We start from the raw sequence: 16,015 nt of genomic DNA on the forward strand, positions 1-16,015 counted from the left end.
TTCCAATCTGGTGCATGAGCTTCTTGAATGTAGTTGTCGGTAATACCTTAGTGAAGAGATCGGCTGAGTTATCGCATGATTGAACTTGCACCACTTGAACTTCTCCGGCCTTTTGTAGTTCATGTGTGAAGAAGAACTTAGGTAGGATGTGCTTCGTCCGATCTCCCTTGATGTATCCTTCCTTGAGTTATGCGATGCAGGCCGTATTGTCTTCGTATATGATTGTTGCTTCCTTGTCGTCGATCATGCCACAATCTGTCATGATATGTTGAGTCATTGACCTCAACCAAACACACTCACGTCCGGCTTCATGAATTGCTAGGATCTCCGCATGGTTAGCCGAAGTGGCCACAATGCTTTGCTTCATAGAACGCCATGAGATCGCCATACCACCGTGAGTAAAAACATAACCGGTCTGGGACCTTGAATTGTGCGGATCCGATAAGTAACCTGCATCAGCAAAACCAACTAAACATTCCTTGTTATAGTTAGTATAAAATAAACCAAAGTTTGTCGTCCCTTGTAGGTAAGGCAGAACATGCTTAACACCATTCCAGTGCCTTTTAGTCGGACAAGAACTAAATCTTGCTAGGAGGTTCACGGCAAAACATATGTCCGGTCTAGTGTGGCTAGCCAAGAACATTAACGCTCCTATAGCACTGAGGTATGGCACTTCAGGACCGAAAACTTCCTCATCGGCCTTCTTTGGACCAAATGGATCTTTATCCAAATCAAGACTCCTCACAACCATTGGGCTGGTCAATGGGTGAGCTTGGTCCATATTAAACTTCTTGAGTACTTTTTCTGTATATGCCATTTGATGCACAAGGATTCCATTATTAATGTACTCAAGTTGCAATCCCAAACAGAGCTTAGTCTTACCTAGGTCTTTCATTTCAAATTTTTTCTTGAGATATTCTACTGTTTGGGCAATTTCACCAGAGGTTCCAAGGATGTTTAAATCATCCACATACACTGCTATTATTACAAACCCTTTGTTTGCAAACTTCTTTATAAAAATACATGGACTGATAGGGTCATTTTTATAGCTCTCTTTGGCTAGGTACTCACTTAGTCTATTGTACCACATTCGACCACTTTGTTTCAGTCCATAAAGGGATTTGTTCAGCCTTATGCAGTACTGTTCTCGAGAACCACTCTTATCTTTAAGCTCAAAACCCTCTGGTAATCTCATATAAATTTCATTATCCAGTGGACCATATAAGTATGCGGTTACAACATCCATTAACCGCAAATCCAGTTTTTCTCTTATAGCCAGACTTATTAGATATCTAAAAGTCGTTGCATCCATCACAGGGGAGTATGTCTCCACATAATCTATTCCTGATCTTTGAGAGAATCCTTGTGCTACAAGTCGTGCCTTATATCTCACGATTTCATTACTCTCATTTCTCTTCCTTACAAAGACCCACTTATGTCCTACTGGTTTTATATTGAATGGTGTCCTTAAAGTATGACCAAACACATTCCTCTTCTTCAAAGAGGTTAACTCCACGTCAATGGTTTCTTTCCACTTTAGCCATTATTTACTTTGAGTGCACTCTAATATAGACGTGGGTTCATGATCCTCATTTATCTCAAGTGCTACCTTATATGCAAATACTTCATCAATGTCGACATTCTTATGGTTCCATTGTATTCCAAACATGATATAATTGATTGAGATCTCATTATTATCAACACCTTCAGAACCTTGAGGTTCAGCGTCCCAAACCTCATTTGGTACCTTAGGATTTGCCGTGGCCATGTCTATCATTTCCTTAACCTCGGTTTGATTTGCACCTTTCTTAGATTTCCGAGAGTTCTTATCTTTGGAACCTAATGGTCTACCTCGTTTTAAACGTGGCTTAGACTCTTTAGCAACTTGATTGTGTTCCTTCTGAACATCAATACGTATTGGTGCATTACAAGCTGGTATGTACGATTTTGTTACTCTCTTTGGGTCAGCAAAGGAATCTGGCAATTTATTAGCTAGCTTTTGTAAATGAATAATCTTTTGAACCTCTGCATCACATGCTAGAGTTCGAGGATCTTGCCAATTTAAGGATGTTTGATTCCATGTTAATTCTTTAACCAGCTTGCTTGTTTCTCCACCCAACATAGGAAATTCGGATTCTGTAAATTGACAGTCTGAGTATCTAGCCTTAAATAAATCTCCTGTAGTTGGCTCAAGATACTTAATAATGGTGGGAGACTCATATCCAACATATATTCCCATCCTCCTTTGAGGTCCCATCTTAGTTCTCTGTGGTGGATCAATCGGTACATAAACGGCACACCCAAATATTTTGAGATGGGATATGTCTGGCTCATGACCCGTTAATAGTTGGGATGGTGAATACTTATGTTCACTAGATGGCCTGATGCGTACAAGCTCTGCTGCATGTAATACTGCGTGTCCCCAAGTCGACACAGGAAGCTTCGACCTCATTAGCAATGGCTGAGCAATCAATTGAATACATTTAATGAAGGATTCAGCTAATCCATTCTGTGTATGGACATGTGCCACAGGATGTTCCACACTCACCCCCATGGACATACCGTATTCATTAAACGTTTGGGATGTAAATTCACCAGCATTGTCTAGACGTATAGTCTTAAGTGGAAAATCTGGAAAGTGTGCTCTTAGTCTTATAACTTGAGCCAACAGCCTAGCAAATGCTAGGTTCCTTGTGGATAGCAAACAAACATGCGACCATCTAGTCGATGCATCAATAAGGACCATAAAGTACCTAAACGTCCCACAAGGTGGGTGTATAGGTCCACATATGTCCCCTTGTATTCTTTCCAGAAAATACAAAGTTTCTTTATGTACTTTTGCTGGTGATGGCCTTATAATAAGTTTCCCTTGTGCACATGCTACACACGTGAGATTCTTAGGGATAACTTTTCTCTCTTTAAGAGTGTGCCCATTTGAATTCAGAATACTCTTACGCATCATGTTAGAACCCGGATGGCCAAGCCGGTCATGCCATAGAGTGAACTGTTCATTGAACATTTTATTCTTTGCCATGTTAGATTTTATCATGTTAATCTTAGCATGGTAAAGACCAGTGGCTAGTGCAGGTATAGTCTCTAGGACTTTATTATGTCCTTGTACGATTGCAGTAATGTATAGAAATTCTTTATCTCCTTCACCCTTTGTTTCAACATGATAACCATTTAATCGAATGTCCTTAAAGCTCAATAAGCTTCTCTTAGAGCTGGGTGAATACAAGGCATCACTTAGTTCAAGATGTGTGCCATTAGGTAATAATATATGAGCCTGGCCGTAGCCCTCTATAAGGCTTGCTATACCCGCAATTGTACTAACATTGGCATTTTTCATTATGAGATTAATAAAGTATCTCTTATCCTTCAAGATTGTGTGGCTGTATCCACTATCCACTACAAGTTCACTTTTGTCCTCAGCCATTTCTATAATGACAATAATTTTGTTTTTAAACTTTAATAAAACAAGTATGAAATAACGTTGAATTTAAACCAAAATAATTATCCAACAAAATAATCCAATCGAATGCAAAAACATAAAGCATAGAAATTTAAACCAAAACAACATTTTGAGTTCACATATCCCCTCTTAAACAATCTGAGGTCTCATGATCAAATAGATCATCCTTCTCATGGTCAAAATCATCTTCACCATCGAGATGAACCAGGTTAGCCTCTGGATTTTTCTTCAAGCTCTCTTGATAGAGATCAACAAAATGCTTAGGATTTCTGCAAGTCTTAATCCAATGGTTCTCCAAACCACATCTATGGCAAGTGGACTTGGTCTTTGGTTGTGGCTTGAATGCCCCACGGCCTCTACCCCGACCACGGCGGAAACCGGATCGGTTACTACGGCCTTGACCACCGAACTTATGTCCTTGGTAAGTGCCACGACCAAAACCACCACGGCCACTCTTGTCCATATGGACATAGTTAGACTCCTTGGTCTCTTTTGGCTCTTTAGGCTCTTGAGGATTTTTCTTTGCTAAGTCAACCTTGTGAGCTTCTTGTAATGGGGTTGTACTAGGAGGTCTCAATGCACTATTCATCATTAATAGCTCATTGTTCTGCTCAGCTAGCAGTATGTTGTTAGTGTGAAAAGTAGAGAATGTCTTCTCTAGCAGTTCCTTCTCGGTCACATCAGTACCACACAACCTAAGGATTGAGACAATCTTTAAAAGCTCTGAGTTATACTCATCCACGGATTTGTAGTCCTGGATCCTTAGGTTTTTCCAATCAAATTGAGCCTTTGGTAGGAGCACCGTCTTTTGGTGTCCATATCTGCTTTTCAGCTCTGTCCAAAGGTCAAGTGGATCCTCTATGGTGAGGTAATGATTCTTGAGACTCTCAGCAAGGTGATGGCGCATATGCATAATGGCCTTGTACTTTTGCTTATCAGATGGTTCATAACCTTCCTCAATGCACTCAAATAAATCCTTTGACTTCAGCATGATCTTAGTGTCCAATGCCCATTGCAGGTAATTGTCTCCAGAGGCATTCAAGGCAACATAGTCAAGATTGTTAAGCCTTGCCATCTGCATAATACAGAAATAGACAACCGTTCATTAGCATGCGGTATTATGAGACCGATCCATGCAATCACTTAATAGGACATGCGGTAATGAGACCGAACCATGCCAAATACATAGGGTCATGCGGTAATGAGACCTATCCATGCCCAACACTTATACTCAAATTTCGTGGTTTAATCATGCATGCAAGACAATAAACCTAGATAGATACTAGCATGCAACAATTTCCTTTTTTTTAAATAGTTTTGGGTTTTAGAAAATTTCCTTTTACTAGATTGAATTTCCTTTTTCTTAAGGTTGGATAATAACAAAGTTTTAGGAAATAATTCTTAAACATTTAAGATAATGATTATAATAATTTTAGAAGTTATCTAATTTATTTTATGCAAACACATAAAATTTCCAATTTTAATTTCTTAGTTTTAGGGTTTGAATTTCTCAAACACCTAAATCAGATTTAATCCTTAGAACAATTAGATTAAATTTTCTTCTATGAATTTCGAATTTAATAGTTTAGTTCTAGGGTTCTTATGAAACAAACAATCAATTCAAACAACCCTATTTTTTTTTTTTTTAATCTTAAGCAATTCGGATTTTAGGTTTTAGTTCTAAGGTTCTTATGCAACAAGCAATCAATCAACACAATCGGATTTTAGTTATATCATAAACAGTTTAATTGCAACCAATCTAAACAACCTATAACAACCGATTTTAAAGTTTTAAAGTTATAGGGTTTTAAGATTTCAAAGCATAAGAACTTGTTTGTTGATTGTTTACTTGTAGTTTTAAGGTTCTAATAATTTAATAGATCAAGTTCGATTTATATGGTTTTGAGAGGGTTTGATCTTATTTACCTTCCACTGTTTTGGAGGTTGACTGGATATGAACCGTGAGCTAAAGACCTCGGTTTTACTTCTCTTGATCACGAACCTCGGACAAGGTAGGAGGAAGAAACCGATCGAACTTGAGCTGCTACTTCGAACAGGAACCGATCGCCGAACAGAACTCACCCCGGACAAGAACAGACCACGAACTCGGGAGTATCACGAACAAGGGAAGAGGCGGTGGTTTTTAGGGCTTTAGGGTAAGATTTTTCTCAGCTGGCTTTAGAGATTCGTGCTGATAATGTGTTATGAAACTAGAGAATTGAATGTTGTAAATCTCTTGTTATTCTTATTGATAAATCGAATGAGATTACATATATATAGTAAAAACAAAACCCAAAACTTAAACCGACTAAGTATAAAGGAGATGGTCAACGGGCTTTATTGCCTTGGACGTACATAAACCTTGTACGGATCGTATATGGGCCGGTTATGGAAGATTAACTCCAAGTGTTTTACAACAAAATTATTATTATTGAAGAAAAAAGATAAAAGAGATACAAGATCTAGAAAGAAGAAAATAAATTTGAATAATAATATGCTTTGAAATATTCGGAAATAAAAGAAAAATAAAATAAAGTTATGTATATATATTATACTCCATAAAGAAAAAAAAAGATTAGAGAAGGTGTGTGAATCAATCAACATTGATGGCTGACTTTAATTCCATTTCCATTTGAGAAAGAGAGAAGGCCCACCAAGAGCCCAAGAGGGAGGGAGCCAACCAGGAAAGCAGAGAGGAGGGAAGGAAGGAATATCCAAAACGGATAAATTTTGACTGTTATTACCGAATGATGATGACGTGGCGATCCAAAGAATATTCCAAGCAAGGATCCCAATCTTCTTCTTCTTTCTTCTTTTTAAGCAAAGCCCCCAAAGCAATCTCTGAACCCCCATCCCTCCCTCTCCTCAAATCATCAATCCATTTTTTTTTTTTTTAAAGAAGAAATATTATTATAAAAATAATAATAATGTCTCTAAAAGCCATTCATGTGTCGGAAGTGCGGAGCCTCGACAACTTCCCTGAGAACCCGTCTCTTCTCTGCTCCTCTCGCAAAGCGAATAACAACAACAAGTTTCTGGTGGTGGGACATAGAGGGCACGGCATGAACATGTCGCAGTCGCCTGATCTAAGGTTCTCTGCTCTTAAGGAGAACTCCATCCTCTCCTTCAATGCCGCTTCTAAACTCCCTCTCGACTTTATCGAATTCGATGTTCAGGTAATAATATTATTTGTTTCTTTTTCAATCCTCTTCGGTTCGCCGCATTTGAATTTCGATCGGCTCTTTTTTTTTTTTTTTCTTCTAATTTGGTGCATCCACGTGACCGCCGGCTGTACCACGTGGGGGTTCCATCCGTTGACATTTTGTCTTGGAATTTGTTTTTATTAATGTAATAAAATACTGTAGGAGTAAAAAAAAGATTTAAAGATCTGATCTCTTCTGTTTTTTTTTTTAATTATTGAACGCGCAGGTCACCAGAGATGGCTGCCCAGTCATTTTCCACGACGACTTCATCTTCTCCGAGGAACAGGGAGTGGTGTACGAGAAGAGGGTCACGGAGGTTTCCTTGTCGGAGTTCATGTCCTACGGGCCACAGAGGGAACCAGAGAAGACAGGAAAGCCATTGCTGAGAAAGTCTAAGGAAGGGAAGATCCTCAAGTGGACCGTCCACGGAGACGACTCTCTCTGTACTCTCCAGGAGGCTTTTGAGAAAGTTGTGAAGCCCAATCTTGGTTTCAACATCGAGCTCAAGCTTGACGACAACCTCTTCTATTCCTCCGATCATCTCTCCCGTCTTCTCCTCCCAATCTTGCAGGTGGTGTCTGATTTTGCAAAGGACAGACCCATCATCTTCTCCAGCTTCCATCCTGATGCCGCCCTTCTTGTCAGGAAGTTGCAGACCACCTACCCCGTAAGTTTATGATTCCCACACTGACACTGCTCTTTCCCCTTTATTTAATCCATCAACTTAATTAATTGTCATCCAAATTCTAAAACCAAAACATATATATACAGGTATTCTTCTTGACAAACGGTGGAACTGAGATGTACTACGACGCCAGAAGGAATTCGCTGGAGGAAGCAATCAAAGTATGTTTAGAAGGAGGCCTTCAAGGTATTGTCTCGGAGGTCAAGGGAGTTTTCCGCAACCCCGCCGCCGTCTACAAGATCAAAGAATCCAAGCTCTCTCTCATGACCTACGGAAAGCTCAACAATGTGGCTGAGGCTGTGTACATGCAGCATTTGATGGGTATAGAGGGAGTGATAGTAGACCACGTGGAGGAGATAACAGAGGCCATGAGTGAGATGATGCAGCCATCCAGCAGAGATGTTGATGATACTAAGCCAAAGCCTAACTTCTCTGAGAGAGAGCTCTCCTTTCTTCTCAAGCTCATTCCTGAGTTGATACAGCACTAACACTTCCTCCTTTAGTTTAGAATCTCTAGTTTCCCAAAATGTTATGGTGATTGTGTAGGGAGAATTTTACAATGTGGGTGCTGCAATCATTATTCATACGATAAAAAAAAAAGTCCCAAATTTTATGGAATATAACTATTTGCAAACGGCTTATGAGGTATAAGCACCATTACTGAAATGCCCCTTTGATGAATTTAATTGTGTAAATGTATATTCAAAAGGGGAAAGTGGGGACTTGTGAGAGGAGGCCGTGCTGCAGGTGATATTGGAGACGGGGTAAGAGAGGTCTGTAAGGATCCTCCTCCCTTCTCTGCTTCACAAACTTTATGCATCTCTCAACCTCTTTTTTCACCTCTGCGTACACCTCCTTTGCCTTGTCTCTGTCTCTCAACTCTTCAGCTCCCGTCTCTATCTCCTTCCCAAAGTAGTAATAGTATCTCCCTGGCCACTTTGGTATCACTCCTGGCATGTGGAAGTCTTGGTTCCCCTCTTCTCCTTCCACGCTTCCCCTTCCAAACGCCAACCATGTCAAATGTAACTCACCATCATCCATTTCTACAATTAATATTCTCTCTACTAAATTTCATTCACATTACCTCACCTCCGGGCCTTCCGCTGACACTCTTTTTAGCACTTCTTTCACCATCGGAACCTTTACCTGGTCATTGTAATCTACAACCACCTGCATATTCGTTTACACACAGTTATACCAACTAAGCTACACGTGGCTTGGATGCAAAGTGTAATACATATTTTGGAAACTCACTTTTAAAAAATCATCTTCCCCAACTCCACAAAAGGGTACTATTTTGGCTCCAAATTTGGCTGCTGCTCTCACAAACTCTGCTTTCTCTGGCCACATCAACTTGTATTCTTCTCCCTGTTATTGAGAAAATCGTGATGAGTTGTTTTCACTACCACAGGTAACACTGATAGCAGCAATAGAACTCAAGTGTGACATCCAATCCTGATATATATATATATATATAACAACCATATTCACGTATCCAAAGGATCTGCTGCCATTTATGAGACCTTACTCCGGATAACCAACTAGTATATAACTACTAACCTTACGATGTAGAGCTTCGCGGATTCCTCCTGGAAACAACAGAATATGGGATCTAGCAGACAAGAGATTATGGAGGTGAGTGCCCGAGATGGGGACTGCCCCCATCATCCTGAGTGTATCATAAACAGACACATCAGGTAATAATCCATCTCTCAGTCTCGTAAACATCATGGGATGCACGAGAGGCCGCAAATTGATGTTCTTCTCATGAACAAATTGACCTGGGAGTGAAATTTTGTCACTCGCCAGTAGCATGTGATTGCCTACCAACAGTACAGGTCCTTCCGATGGTATTCCCGCGAGCCCCCTCACCAATTTCCCATCTTCTGTAGTCGACAGAAATACAGGGCCCATAATCACCTCAAGGAGCCTATTTTGTCACAAAAAATATCAAAAACTGTTTTTTTTTTTTTTTTCACCAAAACCATACCAAGCCATTTTGGGACATAATGTGTATGTGTAGTTTTACCTGTTCACCCCATAACATTTGTTAAATTCAGAGATGGTTGGTGGGATGTAGTCGGAGATGTAGTCCTGACGAGACCCACGCCGGTAAAAAGAAGTGGCCTTTATGATACTGACCAGATCAATGCCGTCCTCCTGTCATATACGAAAGCAAAAGGAGATGTAACTAATATGGAAGCATATCAGATTACATCTTTGAATGAGATGAAATTTAGTGTTTGGCAGTTGTATTCCTATACAAGACGCAGAGTGGATATATACCAGAAAAAGGCAATGGCCGTTGTCTTTGAATGAGCGGACTTCACATTTAGGCAGTTTCTTTCGAAGTCGTTTACCTTCGAATTTACTGGGAAGTATTTGGTCATTTCCGCTGTAATTGATAAACAAGTTAGATTAACCTAGTTGCTAACTACTCCCCTGAAATTTTCAATAATTATTAGAAGAACCTGTACTGTGATGATCGATAACACGGACCTGGAGAGAATTAGAGTCTGAGCTTGTACTAGATGAAGATGTGCATTGGCAAACATGGAAGCGGCATCAAGCAACTTGAGCTTCCAAACAAGTGTTTCTCTCCGAAATGTATCAGCTAGAATCTGCATAGTCAGATTCTTAACCATACGTATTTGACAACTAGGACTGGAAAAGTAACGACGACCCACGCATACAGTAAATGAGCTTGTCACCTACAGAAGTTAATGTCGATGTTATCACCAAATCTTGAAAAATGTTTGCAGCTGTTTCCATCTCCGGAAGTCCCCTGACCCAGTGAGCAATCATCCTTTTTAAAGGGCCACCTTAAAATTCCAATAGAGCTTTGTTTTTATGCAGCTATGAAATTAAAAACCATGTCTTACTTATATCACCGAAAATCACATGTGAATGCATAAAAGAATACACTTGAACTGGAGTTTGTTTCCGAAGATGCATGCTTTTTACCAACGTATGGCGTGATTTTTAAAATTAACGTATGGAGTTTGTTTCCGAAGAATACACTTGAACTGGAGTTTGTTCCAAAATGGTGTGAAACATAGCTAACCTGGAATCAAGCTCAACACGGAAAGAAAGGCAAGATCAAGTTGGTGTGGCAAGACATTAATCAGGGGAGCAAGATGTTGCAGCGAAGAATTTCCAAATGATGTAGCTGCAAATGCAACAATAAATACTGTTTAAGATTAATCCAGACGACGACGTGGTGAGACCTGTGTTGAAGCCTTCAAGGTATTAGGAATTGCAAAGGCCATTCATTTCTTTTCCTATTAATAATGAGCACGTACTTAATATATGTATAAAAGAAAGATCAACGTCACCTGGGTTTGAAAGAATCAAGATAAGATCAATTTCAGGGTTACAGGCTGCAACAGCGAGTGCAATGCAAGCGCCGAGAGATTCTCCAACAAGATAAATAGGTTTACCGGGTGATCGCTGAAACTCAGATTTGACAGTTCTTTCAACCATGGCGACCAGATCTAATAAAGCAATCAACATGTGTTAGCAAAATTGTCTGGCCAAAACAAAACAGTTGTTGACAAAAGGCAAAAGCAATGGAGGAAATACCTGTGAATGCAGTACGATTGGTGGCAGGAATGTGCAAGCACCAGATATCAAACATCCTTTAGAAGATGCCCAATAAAGAAACATATATAGCTCATCATCAACCACCGAATTCAGAAAGAAAAACAACAACAAAAAAAAAGAGATAGAAACGGAGGCGTGGGGGGCACTCACTGTCCAAGTTTCTGGTGCTGCCTTATTAGCCCGAGTCCACTTCCGTCGATACCTACGCTTAGTCATAGTGATTCTGAATTAATTGCCCCTTTTGAGATAGAAAGAAACTAAACTAGTATGTGGGGGGGGGGGGGGGGGAAAGAAGAAGAAGAAGACTAACCAGGTAGGAATAGAAGCAGGGGGGCGCCGTCACATCGAGCCTCGCTCTTGGTCTTGCTGTCGAGGGGAGAGAACCAGCGAGACGGGCTGTTGTCATCTTCCGGTCTGATGAAATCCTTAGCCGCCTCGAGGTAGTCCCAGAAGCTCTTAGCGAATGGCTGCTCCAGTCCCCCACTCCACTGATGCTGATCGGAGCTAAAAGCAGTGACAGAAGCGGAGAATCGGCGTGTCGAGGGGAGGGTTACCCCAAGGGACTGCTTGTGCTTGCATACGCCGCCGACGGCAGAGAGCAGGTGGAATCCGGTGGCTATGGCCATGGAGAAGAAGAAGCTAGTAGGTGTGGAGGTGGTGGTGCGTCCATGAAGACGAATTTAAACCCAAGAAGCGGAGTTTCTTTTTGTTTTCCTTTTCCAGCCGAAACGAAGATCTCATGACTTAACGGTCTCTCTCTCTCTCTCTCTCTCTCTCTCTCTCCCTTACAGTCACAGCCACAGTTGTCGTGCTGTTTTCATTTTTAACGAGGTGAATGTGTGACGTTTAGAGCATCTCTCTCACACACCAAGCAGTTGTTATCTTTTATATCGGATAAACGGTTAGGTTATAGATTAAGGCCCAGAAAATAGTTTGTTTGACCTTTAATGGGCTGGACGGGCAGACAGTAGCTGGGCTGGGATAAAGAGTACATACTGAATCTTGTACACATTCCAAGTTGTTAGTGGAAACGCTTCAACATCATGGGAAAGACTTGATGCGTGTATTCTGTCTCACTCTTCTTTCCAATTGGAGGCCAAGGTTAAGGGATTTGTCTACGGTGCCACCTGCTCTTGCTACTTTCCGCATCCCCGCCGAGTCTGCTCTACAGGTTTTACATTCATAATAACCTGCCTAATGTTACTTACCTCTGTAACTTCAATTCATTTTTCTAATAACCGTTCCTTCGGTTAACACTGACCTCTTGTTATTTCTGTTGCTTGTAGGAAGCCCTACTCAACTCCATTACTACCTCTAGATATCTTTGCGGAAAAGCCTCCAACTCATCTTCTTGGCTTGGTCATAGTTGCTTCCAAACAAATGTTCTCTTAAGCATGTCCTTCATCTCATTCTTCGTTATTAAATACCCATTGTTCTCTTGTCTTGTCTCGTCCTGTCCTGTGGATGTGGATCTCGCTGCTGCCCAAAAAAAATCTCTAGGCCAAGGTAACCTGATCTCTAATTCGCCTTGTATTAGAAAAAACACATCACATGTCAATGCTCTCAGACTTACCTATAAACTCTACTCTACCTTGTGTTGTTAATGTCACAGAGGTTGGTGGCGAAATACGGATTGCTCATTTCGGTGATCTCGTTTGTTGTTCTGTTCATTCACCTGTAGCTACACCGTCAAAGTCCAACGCTTCCACCAAGAAGAAGAGGTAAGCAAGCCTGAGGGCAGAGCCGTGGCTACGTGTAAACAAAAAAGCATTCGCTTCCTCCGGCCCGTTTTTTTGAAAAAAAATAAAGGCCTTAATTTTACCAAATAAGCCCAATAGTTAGACCCAATAAAAATGATTTTATGTGGTAAAAGGAAGAAGAGAGCAACGATGGTGATAGAAAACTCGAGAAAGAGATCCATTGTTCTCACTTCTCCGATCACGATCAGTCGATCACCACTAAAACATTAACATATAATTTAACTTATGCTTCTTTTTGTTTTCTTCCTTCTTGGTTTGGCTGCCATCAACAACCAGACAAGTATGTTTTTTACAATATTATAGTTTTCTTTTTCATAAATTATATAGAGATTTTAAAAAAAATTTTAAGGCCTTTTTCTTAAACACCGCTTCCGGCCCATATAATCCTAGGCATGTTCTGCCTGAGGGTTATAAACCCGACAGAAAGATGAATTGTTGGGCAGAGTTGTACTTGGCAGTAAATACACAGTTTCAGCGTTCAGCTAATCAGATACTTTAGTGTTTGTAAAGCACAGAGGGACTGTTATAAAGTTCTTCAGTTTTGCACTTTTGTGAATTGTTTTTACTTTTTAGAAACAAAATCCATTCGTGGGTCTCTCTATTTGCTCCACTCTTTTCTGCCTGCTTATGATTTAGAATGAGTTTCTCTGATTTTAAAAAAGTTATAACCTTTTTTTATTAGGTCGATATATTTTATCAAATTTGAAACGTTGAATCGTGGTTTTTACGAACTCTTATCGATAGCATATTTTTTTATCTTACTACTTGTAGGAAAAGAACTGAGCTACATCGAAGATTCAAATCTCAGGCTGAGTTACTCGAATCTTTTCATCATTGTCCGCTTTTGTTTAAAGAAAAAAATGTTACCCTTAGAGACCCGTTGTTCTTCGTCAATTGTTTAGGGGCTTTAGGCCTTTGCTTGAGCAGGAGTGATGGCAGCCGCTGGAGCAACACCACCACCACCAGTGGTTGGACTGAAATAAAAGAGAGTTTCATTTGTTATTTGAGAACGAGGGGAACCTCCGAACCAAAATAGCTGCAAAGGAAGAGACTTACAGGCCGACAAAGACTTTGAAAGCATCGTAGATGCCCCACTGAGCTCCCGTCAATGTTCCTATCATCACAATTCGTAGAGGTAGCCCTCTTGTAAATAGACCCAACAGCCCTATCTTCTTGACCGCCTGTTGAAAGGATATGATAGTGTTGGACAATACGTAATATCACAAGTTGCATCGCATTACAGTTTAAAACCGAAACAGAGAGACTTACATCTCCAACGGTTGCTCCTCTGGCGTTGTTGAGGAAGGACACTAAATTATCAGCAGGATGAGAGACTATAGCACAGAACACGCCAGCAACGTAACCTCCTGCGAAACTCACCCCAAGTTGTAGACCCTTGCTGCACTGGTCCTTTGGCCTCGGAATTGCATACTTGTAGATCATCTCCACAATGGTCTCAAAAGAAGCAAACTTCATCATTGTGTCTGTAACAAAGGTAGATTCTGTATCAGCACAATTTTGCAACTAAAAAAGCCACTGAAGCATTCATGAGCCTAAATCATACTATGCGATAGTTGCAAAGCTGAGGCCACAACTTACAAGGAATCTGACGTCCCCAGAGGGGACCAATTCCCTTGTACAAACTGCAAGAAAAAAAAAGAAAAGAAGGAATCAGGCACAAAGACTTGTTTTAAGACGAGTGGAGTGAGCAAGTATATGGGAAGTAATGAACTTACCCTCCGACACCTTCAGACTTGATAAACTTGGGAAATCCATCAGACATTCCCCTGGCAAATCCAGGCTGTGTCTGAACACGGACCTTGACAGCCTCAAATGGGCAGAGGGCAATATCTGCAATAATCTCAGCGGAAGCAGAACCAGCAAGATAGATGAGGGTTTTGTACTTGGCGGTGTACTCAGGACCAGCAAGATCAGAGTAGTACTTCTTGAAGAACTCGTAGAAACCAAACTTGCAGGCACCCTGAGCACTGTAACCGAGCAAAGTAGGGACCCAGCCACGGAAGAATCCCCTGGCTCCTTGTTCTTTAAGCAAAACTCCAAAGCCGGAGGAAATGCTCTTGTATTTTGCAGGATCAATCTGAAGGGCACAGAATTATGAGTTTGCTTTGAGCAAGGTGATTGATAATGACAAGGTAGATTCAAAAGTAAGGCATATCTATTTTGATTAACATGTATTAGGATGACAAGGGAAATGAGAGTCTTAACAGAACAAGGATGTATCTAACAACAACAAGACTAGGCTAGAGATAGTTGGGGAAACAAAAACAAAAAAAAAAAAAAAAAAAAAAAAAAAAAAAAAAAAAAACAGGTGTGAGGTACCTGCATATTGCACTTGACAAGATCGAGAGGAGTAACGGCCATGTGAGTGAGACCACAGCTGAGGATGCCACCAAAGGTACAGGCGGCGTAGAAGGCAGGGGAGTACATCTCAATCCCCATCCCCTTGGCGGGCTCAGTGGGAGACGCGATAAGGAAATTATTGTGAGAGAGCACCGTCGGCGGGGAGGAAGAAGAAGGAGATTTGGGGTTCGAGTTGAGCATCTGGTCGAGAAGAAGAGACCTGGGGGAGAAAGAGGAGGACGAGTAGAGGAAGCTGGGAATCAAGGAATGCTTTGGAGACTCCATAGCCGGTGGTGAAAGGAGGAGAGAGTGAGAGAGACACTAGTAACTGCTACTTCTTCAGTCAGTACTTGTTCTTCTTCGGCCTCCCTTGACAACTTGTTGAAAGAAGAAGTATGAAACCCTCGGCCTCGGCCTCGCAAATCGCAATTCGCAAATAGTGGGACTGTGGGAGTGTGAGTGAGTGCGTGTTGTGTGGTTTAAAAGAAGGCATATTCTCTTGACTATTCTCCAGAATGCCACATGACCTCAAGGCCCATGGGCTTAAAGCCACATGAATTCATCAATGTCAATACAATTGGGCCCGTTAAGAGAACAGCTTCAACAAACAGTGTGCCTTGTCTCTCTCTCTCTCAATTCATATTAGTTCATACTTCATACAATGACAAGATACAACCAACACTGTGTCTTGCTCTTGCTGTTCCCGCGCTGCCTCGCAGTTTCATATCTACTAGTAGTCTAGTACTGTATACTGTATTGTTAACCACTACCTGATTATTATAATTATTATAAATAAACAGACAAAAATGACTCCTTTTTTCCTTTCTTTTTTCTGTATAAAGAAAGATATTTGGTAAAACAAATTTGGACCATTACGTACGTGATCGATAAAGAAAGAGATTAGCATGGCTCCTTTTTTCCTTCACTCAAC

General features: G+C 40.8%; 3 protein-coding genes across 9 annotated transcripts; 1 reads left to right on the plus strand and 2 right to left on the minus strand.

Annotated features, from left to right (window-relative positions):
* The first annotated feature begins 6,303 nt into the window (after positions 1–6,303).
* Positions 6,304–7,994, plus strand: LOC104773917 (glycerophosphodiester phosphodiesterase GDPD1, chloroplastic). Its single transcript, XM_010498589.2, has 3 exons — positions 6,304–6,648; positions 6,902–7,342; positions 7,447–7,994. Exons 1-3 carry the CDS (start codon positions 6,400–6,402, stop codon positions 7,846–7,848), a joined length of 1,092 nt encoding a protein of 363 aa, XP_010496891.2. The 5' UTR covers positions 6,304–6,399; the 3' UTR covers positions 7,849–7,994.
* Positions 7,878–11,825, minus strand: LOC104773918 (phytyl ester synthase 2, chloroplastic). Of its 7 annotated transcripts, none has more exons than XM_087502515.1 (13): positions 11,274–11,825; positions 11,114–11,165; positions 10,943–10,998; positions 10,696–10,854; positions 10,425–10,529; positions 10,076–10,145; positions 9,860–9,981; positions 9,647–9,755; positions 9,390–9,520; positions 8,921–9,290; positions 8,615–8,728; positions 8,445–8,530; positions 7,878–8,357 (listed from the first exon to the last, which is right to left on the minus strand). In XM_087502515.1, the coding sequence occupies exons 6-13, from the start codon at positions 10,130–10,132 to the stop codon at positions 8,063–8,065; spliced, it is 1,284 nt and encodes a 427-aa protein (XP_087358641.1). In that variant the 5' UTR covers positions 10,133–10,145; positions 10,425–10,529; positions 10,696–10,854; positions 10,943–10,998; positions 11,114–11,165; positions 11,274–11,825; the 3' UTR covers positions 7,878–8,062. The 7 variants fall into 7 exon arrangements, with proteins under 7 accessions (XP_087358641.1, XP_087358639.1, XP_087358638.1 ...); XM_087502513.1 differs by having other exon boundaries at positions 8,450–8,530; positions 10,076–10,182; positions 11,274–11,823; XM_087502512.1 differs by having other exon boundaries at positions 10,076–10,182; positions 11,274–11,823.
* A 1,619-nt stretch (positions 11,826–13,444) lies between these two features.
* On the minus strand, positions 13,445–15,813 carry LOC104719447 (mitochondrial phosphate carrier protein 3, mitochondrial). Its single transcript, XM_010437384.3, has 6 exons — positions 15,064–15,813; positions 14,460–14,821; positions 14,323–14,366; positions 13,993–14,207; positions 13,780–13,904; positions 13,445–13,697 (listed from the first exon to the last, which is right to left on the minus strand). The coding sequence occupies exons 1-6, from the start codon at positions 15,367–15,369 to the stop codon at positions 13,631–13,633; spliced, it is 1,119 nt and encodes a 372-aa protein (XP_010435686.1). The 5' UTR covers positions 15,370–15,813; the 3' UTR covers positions 13,445–13,630.
* Positions 15,814–16,015: the final 202 nt, after the last annotated feature.

Source organism: Camelina sativa, chromosome 19 (genome assembly GCF_030686135.1).
Source record: "Camelina sativa cultivar CO46 ecotype springtype chromosome 19, ASM3068613v1".
Taxonomy (NCBI): Eukaryota; Viridiplantae; Streptophyta; class Magnoliopsida; order Brassicales; family Brassicaceae; genus Camelina; species Camelina sativa.

Bases quoted from the DNA above. Each gene is read 5' to 3' on its own strand.
- LOC104773917 (XM_010498589.2), top strand. From the start codon at position 6,400: ATGTCTCTAAAAGCCATTCATGTGTCGGAAGTGCGGAGCCTCGACAAC. The intron at 6,649-6,901 runs GTAATAATATTA...TTGAACGCGCAG, and splicing joins TTATCGAATTCGATGTTCAG to GTCACCAGAGATGGCTGCCC. The intron at 7,343-7,446 runs GTAAGTTTATGA...ATATATATACAG, and splicing joins AGTTGCAGACCACCTACCCC to GTATTCTTCTTGACAAACGG.
- LOC104773918 (XM_087502512.1), bottom strand. From the start codon at position 11,589: ATGGCCATAGCCACCGGATTCCACCTGCTCTCTGCCGTCGGCGGCGTA. The intron at 10,999-11,113 runs GTGAGTGCCCCC...CATCTTCTAAAG, and splicing joins CAGCACCAGAAACTTGGACA to GATGTTTGATATCTGGTGCT. The intron at 8,531-8,614 runs GTGAGTTTCCAA...ACGAATATGCAG, and splicing joins GGGAAGATGATTTTTTAAAA to GTGGTTGTAGATTACAATGA.
- LOC104719447 (XM_010437384.3), bottom strand. From the start codon at position 15,369: ATGGAGTCTCCAAAGCATTCCTTGATTCCCAGCTTCCTCTACTCGTCC. The intron at 14,822-15,063 runs GTACCTCACACC...TGTGCCCTTCAG, and splicing joins TTGTCAAGTGCAATATGCAG to ATTGATCCTGCAAAATACAA. The intron at 13,698-13,779 runs GTAAGTCTCTTC...CTTTTATTTCAG, and splicing joins TTCAAAGTCTTTGTCGGCCT to TCCAACCACTGGTGGTGGTG.